Here is a 16,838-nt window from a genome sequence, read left to right as displayed (position 1 = left end):
AATGAACGGGTTTACGCGAAGAACCCCCTGAGAAGACAATAAGAATCAGTCTGTGATTCAGCCGTCCCAGCCTGGAGCCCCCACAGAGCCCAGGAGTTAGAATCCCCCTGGGCCCAACCTCCTGTGGGGTCAGGCTCCGCCAGGTCCGGGTACAGCCCGTGTCCAGCTGTAGGCTTTGAAGCTGAGGAAGAGCAGTGGGTGGGTTGGGGGGAGGAGAGGGGCGGCCAAGTGGACACACGGCTGGGAGAGTTTAAAAGAACTTAGAGGGGCTTCCCTGGTGGCGCAGTGGTTGGGAGTCCGCCTGCCGATGCAGGGGACACGGGTTCGTGCCCTGGTCTGGGAAGATCCCACGTGCCGCGGGGCGGCTGGGCCCGTGAGCCATGGCCGCTGAGCCTGCACGTCCCGAGCCTGTGCTCCGCAAGGGGAGAGGCCACAACAGTGAGAGGCCCACGTACCGCAAAAAAAAAAAAAAAAAAAAGAACTTAGCGAAGGCTGGAGTGCCTTTTTCTTCCTTCCTTTTTTCCTTCTTGCCTTTAAGAAAAATTTTTAGAAGGTGTAATTTACACACAATAAAATGTATACACTAAGTATACAGGTTAGTGAGTTTTGACAAATGAAATCACTCCTGTAACCACCAACCCAATCAAGACAGAGAACATTTCCATCAGCCGTTTGTCCAGCGTGCTCTGCACAGGAGGGTCCCTTGCCCGCCATTCCCATCAGTCTCCCCGACCCAGCATCCCCAGAGGTGGGCGTAGATGGGATCACACAGCTGTGCGGGCTTCTTTTGCTCAGCAAAACAGCTGTGAAATTCATCCATGTTGTGTACATCAGTTGTTCCTTCCCTTTTGTTTCCAAGTTGTGTGCTGTTGTATAAAAATACCACGTTTTGTTTATCCATCTGCCTGTCGATGGGCATTTGTGTTGTTTCCAGTTGATGGCTGTTATGAAGCAGGCTACCCTGAGCCTGGGTGGTTTTTACCACCTGCTCTTCAGGGTTAAGAAGACTGGGCTTCCTCTGCAGCACAGGGGTTTATGTGAGCAGGGCCACCACTTGTGGTCATACGGACTGTCCACAAAGGCTGCCAGGGCAGGGGAGCAAGTGGGGCTGAAGCTAGCGCCTCACCGGGGGGTAGAAAGTTAACTGCCCAAGGCTCTCTGCCACCAGGATCCTCATCCTCTTCCAGGAGGGGCGTGGGATGTGGAATCAGGCACGTGAGAGTTCCGGTGGCTGGGGGCCTCTGGACCAGCGGTTTCCCCTGGCTGAGTATCTGTTTCCTCATCAGGCTCCCAGGTTCATTTTGATGGCTCCAGAGGATACCATCAGCATCTGTGAAGTGCTCTGCAGGAAGTAGTAGATGCCGGTGATTAGGGCTATCCCGTGGCCTCTTGGTCCAGTGCCTAAAATAACTTCCACTGGGTCAGAAAAGGTCTCCCTCAAGTTCTGGACAGGAGCACGGGCCTAGCTGGTGCTACCTCCCAGACAGACAGGGGTTGGGAAGAAGGATGGGGGCCAAGTAACCCCTCTGACTTGTGTTTTCCAGACCTGTCTTCCTCGCTGGAAGTTTTGCGTGAGTGACACAGAGAACACCTTGGGCTTCGCCCTGGGCCCCATGTTCGTCAAAGCGACCTTCGCCGAGGACAGCAAGAACATAGTAAGTGTCTCCCTGTGCACACAGGCTGTGACATCACTCCTGCGATGGCCCCTCACGAGCCTGACAGCCCACGCTCTGGTCTGCTCTGGACCTTCCCTGCCCCAGGCCAGGGCTCCAGCTTTAACTCCAAGGTCCTGTTTTCTAAAGCCTTGAATAATCTGAGTTATGCACAATAGCTGCTATGATCGGGTACCAGGCACTTTATCTGTAGTAGCTCATGTAACCCTCACCGCAGCCCGGCCAGGTTATTCCAGCCATCTCCATCTCCAAGGGGCAGGCAGGACCCAGAGAGGTAATGTTGACAGAGCACCCTGACCTCGAGGGGTGACGGACAGAGGAACCTCATGGCTGAGCACCAGGAGACAGCCAGGCCCCAGCTCAGATCCTGGCTTTACCTCTTCCTGGCTGAGTGACTTGGGATAATCTCACTCCGTGAACATGGAAGTGGGAGTGTCCATCCTGCCAGTGGAGACTAAATGACATAGTGCACACAAGAGGGCACCTGGCACAGAAGAAGGGCTCAATAAATGGTAGCTGTTACGTCCTTGGTACCACTTTTATTTCTAAGTTTAACTGCATAGATATTATTTGCAGTCAGAGGTTAGCAAACTGAGACTCAAATCTATTACGTGACTGACCATGACCTACCTGTTAGTGGCTGATGCCATCAGTCCCTCTGCTCTTTCTGCTGCCCGACTCCACCTTCCCCTGCCCTAGAGCCTTCAGTCTCCGGGTCTGCTCTCGACGTTATCACCCTCAAAAGCAGCCATTCATCTCTAGCCCAAGCAGAGCATTTCTGAAACCGCTCCTCAGAACTCGACCTCTCTAGATTTTAAAGCCCAGTCCATCAGAAAGGAATTCTGTGGTCCAGTACATCTGAGAACAGCTACATATTACGGCATCTCTAAAAAGAGTTGCAGCGCCTGGTACCCAGTAAAGGCTCTGAAAAGTCCCACAGCAAAGAGACTTTTCCAAAGCTTGCCCTGAGTGTATTTGACCAGGGAGCCCTGTTTACAGAAGTCCAGTCTCATCTCACAGGATGTTAGTGTTCAGAGGAACAAGTTTGGGGGAACATGGCTGTGGCCCCCCTCCTTAGCCCAGCACCTTGGAGGACAAGGCCTCGAGCCAGGATCTGAGTTGAGTCTCTGGCCTGGCGTCATCCTTCTCCCTGGGATGCCCACTGCCTTTAGGCAAGTCCAGTGCCCAGACCTGACTGGTTCAGCTGCTGTCTCCTCAGGCCAGCGAGATAATCCTGGAGATCAAGAGGGCGTTTGAAGAGAGCCTGAGCACCCTGAAGTGGATGGATGAAGACACTCGGAAATCAGCCAAGGAAAAGGTGAGGCTGGACGGGTGCTGGGAGGGGTCCCGCACAGAGGGCAGCAGCCTCAGAGAGACGAGGGTGGATGAAGGAGGGACTAGTTTTATCCAATGAGCGCAGCACGGTTGCTGTCCTGCGTTCAGGAGGTGGAAAGTCCAGCACGATGGAGGGACAGCCTTGAACACATGATCGGATTAACGACTGTATGAAAACAAACTGTGCTAAGTGCGCAAGGGAGGTGTGACCATGGGTGAGGTGCAGCCCAGCAGGGGGTGGTGACCAGGGAAGGCTTCCCTCGGGACATGACATTTAGGCAGAGACCCCAAGGATAAGTGGAAGTTAGACAAGAGGAAGGGACGTGAAAGCTCTGAGATGGGAGGAGCTGGGCCGTTTCCCCTTGGCCCAGACCCTGAGCCCGGCACCCACAGAGCACTGCTGGGCGTTCACTGTCCTCTGTGTCTCTCCTGCCCAGGCGGATGCGATCTACAACATGATAGGCTACCCCAACTTTATCATGGACCCCAAGGAGCTGGACAAAGTGTTCAGTGACGTGAGTGGCTCCCACCCTGCCCCCTTGCATTCCTGAATACCCATGGGGACCCCGCTTGGGAAAGGGCAGAGGCTGGGTCTGGGTGGGCCACTGGAGGCACCATGACTGTCAAGACATCTGGAGTTGATGTGCTGTGGGGTTTGGGCATGGACCGCGAACTAAGGAGCCGTTATCTGCTCCTTCCTCTCCTGGGCCAGCCGGTGACCCCCACCTCCCCAGAGCCGCTAGCAGTCAATGACCAGCACAGCACAGTCAGCTCTACTGAATGAGTGGGAAATAACGGGGGAAAACAGATCCTAGAAGGTGTAGAGAGAATCGGTGTCCCTAAAGCATCAGGGGGCGGAGTACAGAGTGGAACCCCTCATACACTTCCCAGACCCCCGAGTTGCCTCCTATCCCCAGGCTTCTCCCCAACCTCCCCAGAGAAACCTGGACCTCTCATTCGGACTTGGAAATGCTAATGGGAAAGAGGAAGAATAAATCCCAAGTGCACATTTAAGCTTAATTTAGGCAACAAGCATAGTTGATACATCCCTGGTGGTTAGACCTTTGGGCAAATCACTCCTTTAAACGGATTGTGCTTCTGCCCCGAAAGATAAAGTTTTATACCTTATAATTGAAATTTGTGAATTCAGGCATTTTAGAAATTGTAATAACCGCTCATCATGGTTATATTTAAAACCAAAGAATATTAAAACTACTTCTGAGAATATAGGACTCATTCTGCAGCCTTTTTCCTTGAGAGTAATTTTAGACGCTCCAGGGTATCATGATATAAGACGAGGGGCTCCTAGAGACAGCCCAGGCAGACCCCACAGGATTGGAGTCATGACCCCAAGGGCCTAGCATTTTACCAGAGCCCTGATGTAAAGCCAAAAAGTCCTAGAGCAGATCTAAGGGAGAACCTTGCCCCTGGCAAGAGCTGAAAGGCCGGGCTGAGTGGCGAGGAAGGTGTGCAGTAACGCCTGTCCCCTGAAAGGCCGGGCTGAGTGGCGAGGAAGGTGTGCAGTAACGCCTGTCCCCTGAAAGGCCGGGCTGAGTGGTGAGGAAGGTGTGCAGTAATGCCCGTCCCCTGAAAGGCCGGGCTGAGTGGCGAGGAAGGTGTGCAGTAACGCCTGTCCCCTGAGGCTTCACAGATCCCAGCTGGATTTATGAGGTCTGTGCTGGCCAGCGTGGTAGCTACTAGCCACAGATGGCTAATTAATTAAAATCAAAATGAATTAAATAATTAAGTTAAAAGGTTGCACTAGCCACATTTGAAATGCTCAGAAGCCACATGTGGCTGCTGTCGACCGTATCCGACAACATAGGCGTAGAACATGTCCATCATCGCAGAAAGTTCTGGACCCCACTGGACATATTTCCCACCTAAGGCCCTGGCACGGCTGCAGGGGCTTCCTGGTGCCTTGAGACACTGTTGGGTGCTGGGCGGCCCTGGGTGAAGCTCTTGGTGTGTCCTTGGAGTGTGGGGGGGGGGCAGGCCCCAGCAGGGTGAGGGCCAAGGGAAGAGCCCAAGCCTGCAGCTCTGAGCCCTCCGTTCTAGTCTCTGCCCTGCGGACCAGCCCCCTGACTGCATGGGGTCTCAGTTTCCTCGGTTTTAGAAGACACGGTTTGCGTTCAGGGACCTAAGTGGGCTCTGACCCTGTGGCTTGCTCCCGCCTGTCCAGTACACCGCGGTTCCAGACCTCTACTTCGAGAACGCCATGCGGTTTTTCAACTTCTCATGGAGGGTCACTGCCGACCAGCTCCGGAAAGCGCCCAACAGAGATCAGTGAGTCCCTGGGCCTCGCTGGGAGGGCACGGGCTCCTGCAGGCAGGTATGGGGGCCCAGCTCTCCTTCAGCACGAGTAGGGTGCGGGATGTGACTGTCACAAGGGCCCTCTGAGGAGCGCGGGCGGCTGTTACCCCGCTCAGAAGCCGGGAGCTGAGATCAGCCCGAGTCTGTGTGCCCTTAGAGCCCAGCCTGTTGCCAGACGGAGCTTCGTCCCTGGAGTTGAGCGGGCCTGGCATCACCGCCCAGCTCCACCACTTCAGCGTTCGGAGCCTTTCCTTCATTATCTGTAGATAGGATGGGGGGAGCTTAATAGCCTCCTAGAAAACTCAGATGTAATCAGCCTAGTACTAGTTCTCAGACTAAACTCCCTCCATGCCTAAAACATTTTGCAGGGTAAATCTTAGAGAAAAGAGAAGGCAACTTCTTTGCCTCTGGCTCCCTCTTGTGGACAACAGGGGTTTGAGTTGTCTTCAACCAGGGCTCCCCATAAACGTACAAGAAGGTGGTTTTTGATCTCCAGAATAAGGCACAGGCACTGCCCCAGTGCTGTGAATTTATTTGAAGTCTTTTAATTGAGCTTAAAATTTTCCATCTAAAGTTAGTCTCCTACTCATTAATATACCCACCCCTTAATACATCTCTGTGGGGCTTACTGGAGGAGACATAGTGACTGTCGAGGCTCTTGGAGAAAATATCCTTTCTGTCTCACTCCACTCCCCACTGGCCCTTCCCACCAGAAAAACCATTTGGAAGCCAAGTGTTTCATTACTATCTACCATCAGGGCCCCTTCTACACTCTTAAAATTATTGAACCCCCAAAAGCTTTTTTGTTTATGGGAGTTATATATATATATATATTTTTTTTTTTTAACAAATTTATTTTATTTATTTATTTTTGGCTGCGTTGGGTCTTCGTTGCTGCACGCGGGCTTTCTCTAGCTGTGACGAACGGGGGCTACTCTTCGTTGCAGCATGCAGGCTTCTCATTGCAGTGGCTTCTCTTGTTGCAGAGCACGGGCTCTAGGCACGCAGGCTTCAGTTGTTGTGGCACATGGGCTCAGTAGTTGTGGCTTGCGGGCTCTAGAGCACAGGCTCAGTAGTTGTGGCGCACGAGCTTAGTTGCTCTGTGGCATGTGGGATCTTCCCAGACCAGGGCTCGAACCTGTGTCCCCTGCATTGGCAGACAGATTCTTAACCACTGTGCCACCAGGGAAGCCCTATGGGAGTTATATTGATTTCTCTGAAAATTTTATGAAAAAGAACAATTTTTTTTTAATTTATTGAGAAGAGAGGTATTGTTTTACTTTTTGCAAATTTCTTTAATGTTTGGCTTAATAGAAGACAGCCAGATTCTCACATCTGCTTCTGCCTTCCTTCTGTTACAATATATTGTTTTTGAAATATATAAAGAAACCCTAGGACTTCCCCAGTGGTCCAGTGGTTAAGACTCCACACTTCCAGTACAGGGGACACAGGTTCAGTTCCTGGTTGGGGATGTTCCACATGCGGTGTGGCCGAAAAAAAAAAAGAAAAGATAGGAATAAAGAAATTCTAGCCTCACACAGACATGTAGTTAGAAAAGGGAGGAACCTTTGAACAGGCTTTTTGATACATGTGCACATCCTTCGTTGATACTATACCAAAACGCGACAGGTGTAACTTTCTTAAAGGTTAGTTGCACCGCCCTCCGAAACCATATTCATAAACTTTTCATATTCTGTTACACTAAAATCCGTCGGTCTGTCTTGCGCTTTGAATGAATCTTTTACCGCGATATGATTTTGTAACACCGTGCATTGGTCATTGGGAAAACAGTGCTTCACTGAACTTCACATATCTTCCAAACAGTAACTTCTTCATTTTAGAATATCAAAAAAAATCCACCTTTGTTAATATCACTGCTGACCTCCAGAGAGAAGTCTTTAAATGTTGGGCAGCTATCAAGTTTGTGGTGGCCGATACCAGTTTTTCAAAATTTTGCTTGAAACTTCAGGTTTTTGGAAACCTTGCATTTTTATCATTGGCAACAAATGGTGTCGGTTGTTTTCCTTGAGGTGATGAGTTCACGCTATTCATTTTCAAGGATATGTCTGTCAAACACCCGTCATCCTCTCAAGTACAAATGGTGTTCCATGAAAAAAACAGAAATGCTTATGAGTGGTTCCCATCTGGTCACGCATAATATTCAGAGACTTGTACTCAAGGGTCTAGATTTAATGAAGTTACTAGTTATGCTGCGTCATCAAGGATGTTCTTAAGTGAAAATGACTTTTTTTTTTCTGGTGAAGAACACGGTGACCAATTGAACAGCCGGTACCACCAGCTTGACTCAGCTCTAGGACTCCAGCAGTTTTACCCAGCGTTGCTTTTACACCATCAGTGTAACGTCAACACGATGGGAAAGGCGAATAACATCTTAACATTATTATGAAAATAGTTTGACCTCACAGAACCCCTGAAAGGGAACTGAGGGATTCCCATCCCGCCAGGTGTCCACAGAGCACACTTTGAAAACTGCTGACCAATACATTTTGAGCCTGGATTGTAACGACTTTTTAGTATGTAATGATCTGTTTTGTTCTTTTTTTTTTTTTTATGCTCAACATTTTTTTAATTTTGTATTTGACCACGCAGCATGGCATGGGGGATCTTAGTACCCCGACCAGGGATTGAACCCGTGCCCCCTGCGGTGGGAGCGCAGTCTTAACCACTGGACCACCAGGGAAGTCCTGAGATGCTCAGCATTTTTAATAGTCAGTGAAATGAAATTAAACATAAAGCAAGATTTCACGGTACGCTTGCTAACGTGGCTAAAGTTAATAGTTTCTGGGACTGTTGTGTGCTTGTGTGGCCTGGGGCCTGGGGTCAAGGGGAATCCACACTCTTAGGGCTCTGGACACTCTCCAGATGGGCCGTCCCCACCTGCGCTCCCCCAGCAGGCTCTGAGCTTGCCCCTGTGTCTTGCTTGCAGGTGGAGCATGACGCCACCCATGGTGAACGCTTACTACTCGCCCACCAAGAATGAGATAGTGTTTCCGGCTGGAATCCTGCAGGCACCATTCTACACCCGCTCTTCACCCAAGTACGCGATGCTTCTGTTGCTCCCGCCCCGTCTCCTCCCCCCACCCCTCAGTGGATCCCCCGGCCCAGCCCAGCCCTGTGGCCCACAGCTGACGCCACGTGCACACCCACCTCGCTGAGAGCTCCTCGTCCCACCGGCCAGGAGATGTTGCCATGGAAACAACAGCCTTACTCCCTGTGCCTCCCTCCGGGGTCGCAGGGACCGGGGAAGCCTCTGCACGGTGGGAACTTGGGGGTTGGAGCCACATATAGGGAAATTCCCCTCTAACAGCGTTCTAGAACAGTCTCAGCTGGGAAGGTGGGAAGAGTGAGGGCACTGTCTCAGAAATGAAATCCACACAGGCCTGGGTCCGAATCCCAGGCCTGCTCTCTGCTGATTGTGTGGCCCTTGGGCAAAATGCCTGAACCATTCCACGCCTCTGTCTGCTCATTTATAGAGTTAGTTACCAAGGCCTAACTCCTTGGGATGACCAAAGAGGACCGTGCGGTGCCACAGAGCACCTGGCACAGTGCTTGGCATCCAGCGGGCACAGGCAGGGCACAGCAGACTCACCAGGCTCTGACTGGCTCGGGGGCCTGACTGGAGCCCTGCGGGACTCTGCCGTGTCTCCAGGCTGGGAAAGCAGTGGTCCCTCCCCACATGGCATCACTCTCACCTTCGTGTCCTCCCCTTCAGCGCCTTAAACTTTGGTGGCATCGGTGTCGTTGTGGGCCACGAGCTGACTCATGCTTTTGACGATCAAGGTACAGGTTCCTTGGGGTCCCCTTCAGATGATTCCCCCACCAGCTTCCTGGCCCCACTGCTTCTGCTTTTGCTCCCTTCACGTCTAAGGGTCTTAGCCTTAGAGACAGAAGGATCTGGGTTCATATCCTGGCCTGGCCACCTGCCAATTGTGTGGACCTTAGCAAGTCCCATCAGTTCTGCAGGCCTCTGTTTTCTGCTCTGTAAAATGGGCATGATGCTTGTGTGGTGGTTGTGAGGACAGGGCAGACTCAAAGGGGAGCACCCTGCTTCAAGACGGTGTGCAGTGCCAGGGGTGGGTACCAGTAGTCAGCGGGGAGAGAACATTTCTCCACCACTCCAGAGATTTCTCTGGTCCAACCACAGTCAGAAGAGTTAGCACCTCACCAGCTAATGTCCAGAATCCTCCTCATTGCCTCCTGCCTTGGGGACTCCAAGGCCAAGAAGGAGGAGGCAAGGCCTTGGAGGCCAGGCCCTGTCCCATGACCCTAGCACTGCTGGCTGCATTCACCTTCTCCTGGCTCAGGGTCAGAGGCCCTTCACCAGCCTTGACAGTGAATCCAGCTCCACCGAAGCTTTGAACATGCTGGTCCTTTGCCGAGATCAGGTTCCTCTATCCCCCACCCCCACCCCAGCAGCTGATTCATGCAGCTCCTTTAGCACCCAGACCGGCCTCATCTCCCCGGTGCTGGGTGGTAGATGGGTGGATCATTTCTCCCTGGGAGGAGAGGCACAACCAGCAGCACGGGTCCCGGCTCTGCCTCTTCTCCCCCTGACCTGACACGTTTGTCGACCCCGCAGGACGGGAGTATGACAAGGACGGGAACCTTCGGCCCTGGTGGAAAAACTCATCCGTGGAGGCTTTCAAGCAGCAGACCGAGTGCATGGTGGAGCAGTACGGCAACTACAGTGTGAACGGGGAGCCGGTGAACGGCCGGCATACCCTCGGGGAGAACATCGCTGATAATGGGGGCCTCAAGGCGGCCTATCGGGTAAGAGGCCCCCTCCTCACACACCCCAGGCCAAGGTTGGGACTGTCCAGCTGCTTCTCAGTTAAGGGTGGTTGTAGACAAGCTGGGGCAAGCGCAGCAGCCCTGCGAGCCTCAGTTGCCACATCTGTGGAATGGGTGGCAGTGAGGACTGATTGAAAGGGTCTATGAAGCACCTAGCACGGAACTGGCACATAGAAGGCTGTCTACTCTGAGTCCAGCCCGACTGAAGGTCACCAGAAAGGGCTTGGGCTAGACCCACCTGAAGACCTGCCTGTTCTTCCCTTTACAGGGGAAGCCGCCACTGACTCAGGCAGCAGTGGGCCCGGGAAAGGAGGGAGGGGTCAGTGGTCTTAGAGCACTTCCGGCTCACGTCCTGGTTCTGGAGTAAGTCAGTCAGCCTCCTTGAGCCTCAGGATACATGGCTGTGGCTACCTAGTCCCTGCATCGCTGGGTGTTAGAAAGATAGCATGTGACTACTTGGGCTCAGGGCCTGTTCCGGAGTGGCACTCGGAGATGTTAGCTGAGTTGGAAGGGAGATACCAGAGGCCAGTGCAGAGCCTCCAGCTCCCCGTGGTAGTGAGAGCAGAAATCCTGCGAGGTGCCCGGTATTGAGGCCTTACTGTGCGCCAGGCACTGTGCTCAGCGCCCCCGACAGCTTTACAGTTAGGAATCACAAGCCCGTTTTGCAGGTGAGGAAACCAACCCAGAAACATTCAGCAACTTGCCTGACGCCCCTTAGTCAGAAACATTCAGCAACTTGCCTGACGTCCCTCAGTCAGAAAGGGAATCGCGAACTTTCTACCCACCGTGTACTGTTGTTGGCGCTGGAGATTCTGTGACAAAACAGACGGGGATCCTGCTGTCCTAAAGCTCGCAATTTTAATGGGGTGGCGAGGGGGAGAAAGGCAATACATACCTACACAAATAAATGAGGCAACTTCAGGTATTGATAAGGAAAAGAAGAATATAAACTAGGCCAAAGAAATAAAGGAAAATGGGGGGAAGGATGGCCAGGGGAGGCCTTCTGGAGGGGATGACATTTGAATTGAGACCTAAATGATGAGGAAGAGGCAGGGAAAGCTGGGAAAGGAGAGTAAGTACGGAGGCCATGAGATGGACCCAGGCCTGGCATGGTCAAGGACAGGAAGGAGGACGGGGCAGCGTGGAGGCAGGGCAGGGCCCAGGGCAGGGGGGAGGCCGGAGGAGGGGCTGGGCCAGGCTGCCGGCCTCTGCCGGCTGAGCAAGGAGCTTGGGTTTTATTCTGGCGACAATGAGAGCCGCTGCAGGGGTTTTAAGTAGAGGAATGAAATGATCTAAGTTATCCTGTACGACAGGGTCAGCAGACCTACAGTCCCTGGGCCACATCCGGCCCTCGGCTGGATAAATCAATAAAAACAAATAAAAACGGGGGGGGACACAGCCATGCCCATTCGTCTCCATGGTGCCTGTGTCTGCTTTCACACAGTGGCACCCCTGAGTTGCTGTAGAAAAGAGTGTTTGGCTTCCAAAGCTGAAAATATTTACTCTCCGGCCCTTTACAGAAAATTTTGCCAACGCCTGCTTTACGAGGATGACTTGAGTTGCTAAGTTGGGAGGGGATTGGAATTGGACCAGTTTGAGTCACGGAGACTAGTTAGAAAGCTGCTGTGAGGTTGTCCAGGCAAGAGACAGGATAGAGCAATGGGAAAGGTGAGAAGTGGTTAGATTTGGGTTGTTCGGTTGATTGAAAGAGAAGAATCAAGGGAGAGTCCTGGGGTTTGGGCCTGAGTAACTGGGTGGTTGGTGATGTCACTTACTGTGATGGGAAAGTGATATGTGTGTGTGTGTGTGTGTGTGTGTGTGTGTGTGTTAAGTTTGGGATGCATCTTGGATATCCAGCTGGGGCAGTTGAATATACCCAAGAAGAGGCTGGAGCTAGAAGGGTGTGCATTTGAGAGCCGTCGGTATTTAGATGTAGATGGTATTCAAAGCCATAGTGTTGAATGAGCTCCCCTCAGAATGAGTGCAGGTAAAGAGGACGGCTCCTCTAGGCTAAGCTGAGGCCACCACCAGAAGCTAGTCCCTGTCCCAGCTGGGTAGACCTTCCCCAATTTCCCATGGTAGTCCCCACCCCACCCCACTCGCTCCTGTGTCATGGGGACCCTGAGCTCTGTTCTCTCCCCCCAGGCCTACCAGAACTGGGTGAAGAAGTACGGGGCTGAGCAGACGTTGCCCACCCTGGGTCTCACCAATAACCAGCTCTTCTTCCTGGGGTTTGCACAGGTGAGTTCATTAGAGAAAAGCCAAACTCAGACACAGTCTGCCGTCTTGAGTTCCAGGAGCTCTGAAAATCAAAAGGCAAGTTTCCTCAAATTGGGAAGCCCTAGCTCACTGGTCCGTCCGCAGGGCAGTTACCCTGTAAGGAGGTGAGCTTCATCATTAGCGAAATTCAAGGAAGGGCCAAGAATGCTGTTAGAGGAATTCCTGCATCAGGTAGGTGAGAGGACGAGGTGACTGCTAAGGGCCCTTCTGCTTCTGGGGTTCTAGCAATGTCTTGAAAACTCAAGACGTCCCGGGCTGTTCCTTGAGCTGGCATTCAGCATGTAGCCTTCTGTTGGTGCCCGGAGCCACCAGGCCATTAGACAGTTTGATCTGGACTCAATGTGGTTTGGGGGCAGAATCCTTCGTTCAGGTGAAATGTCACAAAGATGCCCGGAACAGACAGAGAGCTGCTCTGGTTGCAGCAGAGGAAGCTGGGATGGGATCCCACCAGCCCCTGTCTCTTCCTAACCCACTTGACAGGCTCTCCTGGCCCCCCGGGGTCTCAAAACCAGGCGGGGCCCTTATTTCCCTGCTGTGGTGATGGGGCCAGTGGTGACCCCGGCCTCTCCCATGTCTGTCCCCCGAAGGTCTGGTGCTCCGTCCGCACGCCCGAGAGCTCGCACGAAGGTCTCATCACCGATCCTCATAGCCCGTCCCGCTTCCGGGTCATCGGCTCCATCTCCAACTCCAGGGAGTTCTCGGAACACTTCCACTGCCCGCCCGGCTCACCCATGAACCCTCGTCACAAGTGTGAAGTGTGGTGAGAGGGGTGGAGCATCAAGAGCCAAGGAGGAAGCAGGGCAGGGGCTGAGGACCGCCCCCGGGGCGGGGCCAACAAGGCTGCCCGCTCCTTCCGGCGCCCAGGGCGGCGCCTGGCCACCTCGGGCCCCCTTCCTCTCGCTGGAGGGTTTTCAGCCCGAACCAAGTCTGTGATGTGGGTTCTCACATTAATCCGAGATTTGCTCCCCTGTGAAGACCCGGTCATCCCAGGCACACGTGTGTCAACTCTGATGGGCATTTGGGTGTCAGGCCGGTTGCTCACCAGGCCTGGGCCCCACGCCGACACGGGCAGCGGGACACAGCCTCCTGCCCACATCCAGCGCCAGATACACCACAAACACCACTGTGTCAGTGCTTTAAAGATGTATTTTTGGGGAAACTATTTTTTAAACATTGTGGAATACACTGGAAATCTTCAGGGAAATAACGCATTTGAAACACTTTTTTTTTTTTAAGGAAAGGATTGGTATATTTATTATGTTCTGTTTTTCTAAATAACCTGTGGACAAGCCCCACTGATTTACCCCCCCTCGCTTCCTCACTTGCTGCAAGGTTGGGCTGAAGCAGGATCCCCAGCCACTGAGCAGGTCCCCCAGTGGAGAGCTGCCTCAGTCCCTGGGGTATGCAGTTTCAGCCTCCTCCCCTGGTTCTTGGTCCCCTGGTGCAGAGAGGAGAGGCATACAGGCCCGGCAGAGGGAGGGGCCAGCTCGTTGGTACCACCCCCTCAGTGTGCCTGCCTCTGTCCCCAGAGTCCAACAGTGGGAACCCCAGCAAGGAAGATCTGACCCCGAAGTCACAGCAGAGGACTGATGGCTGCATGAGGCCAGGTCAGGGCCCTCAAACCCTGTCTGGAGGTGCCCGAGCACCCTGGATCAGGGTCACAGGAGCCCTGCGAGGCTGAGACATCCCCATCAGGTGTACTCTGCCGTGCCCTAGATGTCCTCTTTCCATCCGCCGCCTTCTGACTGCCCCCTGTCAGTCCTGGGGCCTGTTGTCTCTCTGCAGCATCCTGCCATCCCAGCCACTTTGGGGTCTCTGCCTTGCACACCCTCTTCTCCCAGAGAAGAAGGAAAGGGAAAGCAGCTCTCATTGCCCAAGGGCCCAAATCCTCCCTTCGAGCTCCGTCCTCTACCACTAGCCCGGGCCGGGCTCCCAGGACCGCAGCCAGGCCCGCCCTCCCTTCTCTAGTGCCTTATCCAAGGCTGCGCCTGGGCTCCCCACAAGGAGACAGCCCTCCGCCCCCAGGGGCCCCTTGGCCTCCTCAGTGAAGCCCCCCAAGTGTCCTGACTGGAACACAAGGCCATACCCCCTACTCCAGTGCCACACAGCTGCCCCTCATAGCCACCCAGAGGCTCTGACCTACAGGTCTACGGCACTGAGGCCAGGAATCTGAAGAGCCCCTGAACTTGCCCTGGGCTCCAGCCCACCCTCAGCCCCTTGGGCTGAATCAAGACCATACTTGTAGCAAGATCCACTGCTCTTCTTGGGGGATGCTCTTAGCCACGGGAGGCTGCGAGGGGAAGGCTCCCCCAACCTGGTTGGTCTGGCCTGAGGTGTTAGGGGACCAGGAATGTCGTCCCCTCCCTGTGGCCTCATTTTCTCTGGACTCCCCCACCTGGTGGAGCTCATGTAGCCCCAGGCTGGCCCTGAGGAAGCAGGCAACCCCTGACCAAGGCAGGAGCTGCCTCAGCCCTCCTGCCTGGTAGCCAGGCCACCGGGCCAGCCCCGCTCCCACAGGGAGCCAGAGTTCTCCTCGCCCAAGATGAGCAGAGGCTCAGCCACTGCCTCGCCCACCTTCAGGTCGGCCCTGGAGCTGGGGCAGGGGTGTTGGCAGTGGGCTCCAGGTGAGGCCCCTGGCCCCCACCAGAGGCAGGCCTGCTGTCTCTTCAGAGGAAAGGGAGGACAGGAGCCAGAGAAGGAGCTGGAGTCGGGAGCCCGCCATGCGCACCTCACCACGGAGGGACCGGCTCTCCTGGGCCTGGCGCCCTCCCCTCCCTCACCCTCCTGCCCTCCGGCCTTCCCCGAGGAGGGTCGCAGTCCCGGCACCATGGACTGGGACCTGCCAGCCAGAAGCAGGGGTCCTAGGGCTGAGGGTCCAGCCGGAGGGAACGTCCTCTGCCCTCATTGCTTCAGGGAGTGGGAGGGGGCAGGCCGAGGAGGACTCGGGACCAGCGGGGATGGAAGCAAAGGAAGCACTCCCACTGCCTCCCCCGCAGAGCCTTGGGCAGCTGCGCTCTGAGAGGCCCCTTCCTCCTAGGCCTGGGGCGCCATCGGGGCGGCTTCTCCATGGGCACATGGGTGTGGGGTTTGGAGCTGGGAATCTGTTTTTTGTATTATCATGTTTTGTGCTACTGTAGTTTGGGTGTGGCACTGTTGTAACTGAAATAAAGTACTTGTACCGAGGGCCATGTTGGTCCAAGTGTGTGTCCTGTGCAGCTGAGGGAGGGCGCCCGGCCAGCACAGAGCTGCTAGCACCCCCAGGGCCTACTGCACCTCCTCTCCAGAGCAGAGGCCTTGGACCCTGACAAATGCCGGAAGGTTACGCAGTGCCTATGCCCACCTGGCCACACTTCATCCACATGACCGTGTAAGGGCCCCCTGCTGGTGAGAATGATGCATGTCACCACATGGGCTCAAGGAACCTCCTGGTAAAAATAATTTTTCCATTATCTTGGAGCAAAGGATGTCAACAGTGGGTTTCCAGGCCTCAGGTGCTTGGGCAGGGCCAGGCAGGAGAAGGGGCATTCGAAGAAGTTCAAGGAAGAGTCTCTGACATACACTCATGCCTCCTCCTGGGTTTTGCATGTATTCTTCCCTCTGCCTGGAATACTCTTCGCTGACTTCTTTTGGCTGATAAACTCCTACCCATCCTTCAATGCCCAGCTCAGCATCACCTCTAGGAAGCCATTCCTGACCTCCAGTCCCGATCAGGTGGCTCACACAGGCTTCCCTCTCCTACCAGAGTGTCTTAGTGCCAGGGCTGCCATAACGAACTATGACAACGTGGTGGCTAATACAACCGAACTTTATTGTCTCACAGTTCTGGAGGCTAGAAGTCTGAGACTGAGGTGTCGGCAGAGTTGATTCCTGCTGAGGAATGTGAGGGAGAATCTAGGCTAGAAGCCTGGTTTCTGGTGATTTGCTGGCAGTCTCTAGTGCTGCCTACTTGTAGAAGCATCACTCCAGTCTGTCTTCATCTCACATGAAAATATGAGAGGCTGCTAAAAACAGTACCGCCTCGGGAAGCGCGCGCACGCACACACACACACACACACACACACACACACACACACACAGGCTGAAGGTGCAGAAGGGAGACATTTTTTCCTGCAGAGGCCCATCTTACTGACACTCTCCCTTTCCCAATGACCGAGTGAACAGACTCCTTTCTCTTCCCCACTCTGAGCCCTGGGGCCCCTGCTTCTCCCTTCCCGAACTGCCTCCCTTTTTTGTTAGCAGCAGATCCTCCGCTTCCAAAGCATGCCCCCCTCCCCAAGCAGGAATTAAAACCCCAGCTCGACCCTCTAGGAGTTTATCCTACAGTTAAGGAGATAGAAACACATGCAAGATGCGATTGAGAACAACTAGAAAATGTATACAACCTATAATAACAATTCATTGTGAAAGCAACAGGATTCAGCAGAG

At 53.9% G+C, this 16,838-nt stretch overlaps 1 protein-coding gene across 2 annotated transcripts in view; it reads left to right on the top strand.

Moving 5' to 3' along the window:
• Positions 1 to 15,593, top strand: part of ECE1 (endothelin converting enzyme 1) — a 115,729-nt gene extending 100,136 nt beyond the window's left edge. For both annotated transcript variants that reach the window (XM_060015653.1, XM_060015648.1), the window contains exons 11-19: positions 1,545 to 1,655; positions 2,893 to 2,991; positions 3,446 to 3,523; positions 5,191 to 5,294; positions 8,269 to 8,379; positions 9,055 to 9,122; positions 9,922 to 10,112; positions 12,279 to 12,374; positions 13,001 to 15,593. In XM_060015653.1, coding sequence (XP_059871636.1) covers positions 1,545 to 1,655; positions 2,893 to 2,991; positions 3,446 to 3,523; positions 5,191 to 5,294; positions 8,269 to 8,379; positions 9,055 to 9,122; positions 9,922 to 10,112; positions 12,279 to 12,374; positions 13,001 to 13,177 — 1,035 coding nt within the window. In that variant the 3' untranslated portion in view covers positions 13,178 to 15,593. The remainder of the gene's footprint in view (positions 1 to 1,544; positions 1,656 to 2,892; positions 2,992 to 3,445; positions 3,524 to 5,190; positions 5,295 to 8,268; positions 8,380 to 9,054; positions 9,123 to 9,921; positions 10,113 to 12,278; positions 12,375 to 13,000) is intronic.
• The last annotated feature ends 1,245 nt before the right edge of the window (positions 15,594 to 16,838 follow it).

This window comes from Delphinus delphis, chromosome 1 (genome assembly GCF_949987515.2).
Source record: "Delphinus delphis chromosome 1, mDelDel1.2, whole genome shotgun sequence".
Classification (NCBI taxonomy): Eukaryota; Metazoa; Chordata; class Mammalia; order Artiodactyla; family Delphinidae; genus Delphinus; species Delphinus delphis.
This window is presented reverse-complemented; position numbering and strand designations above follow the sequence as displayed.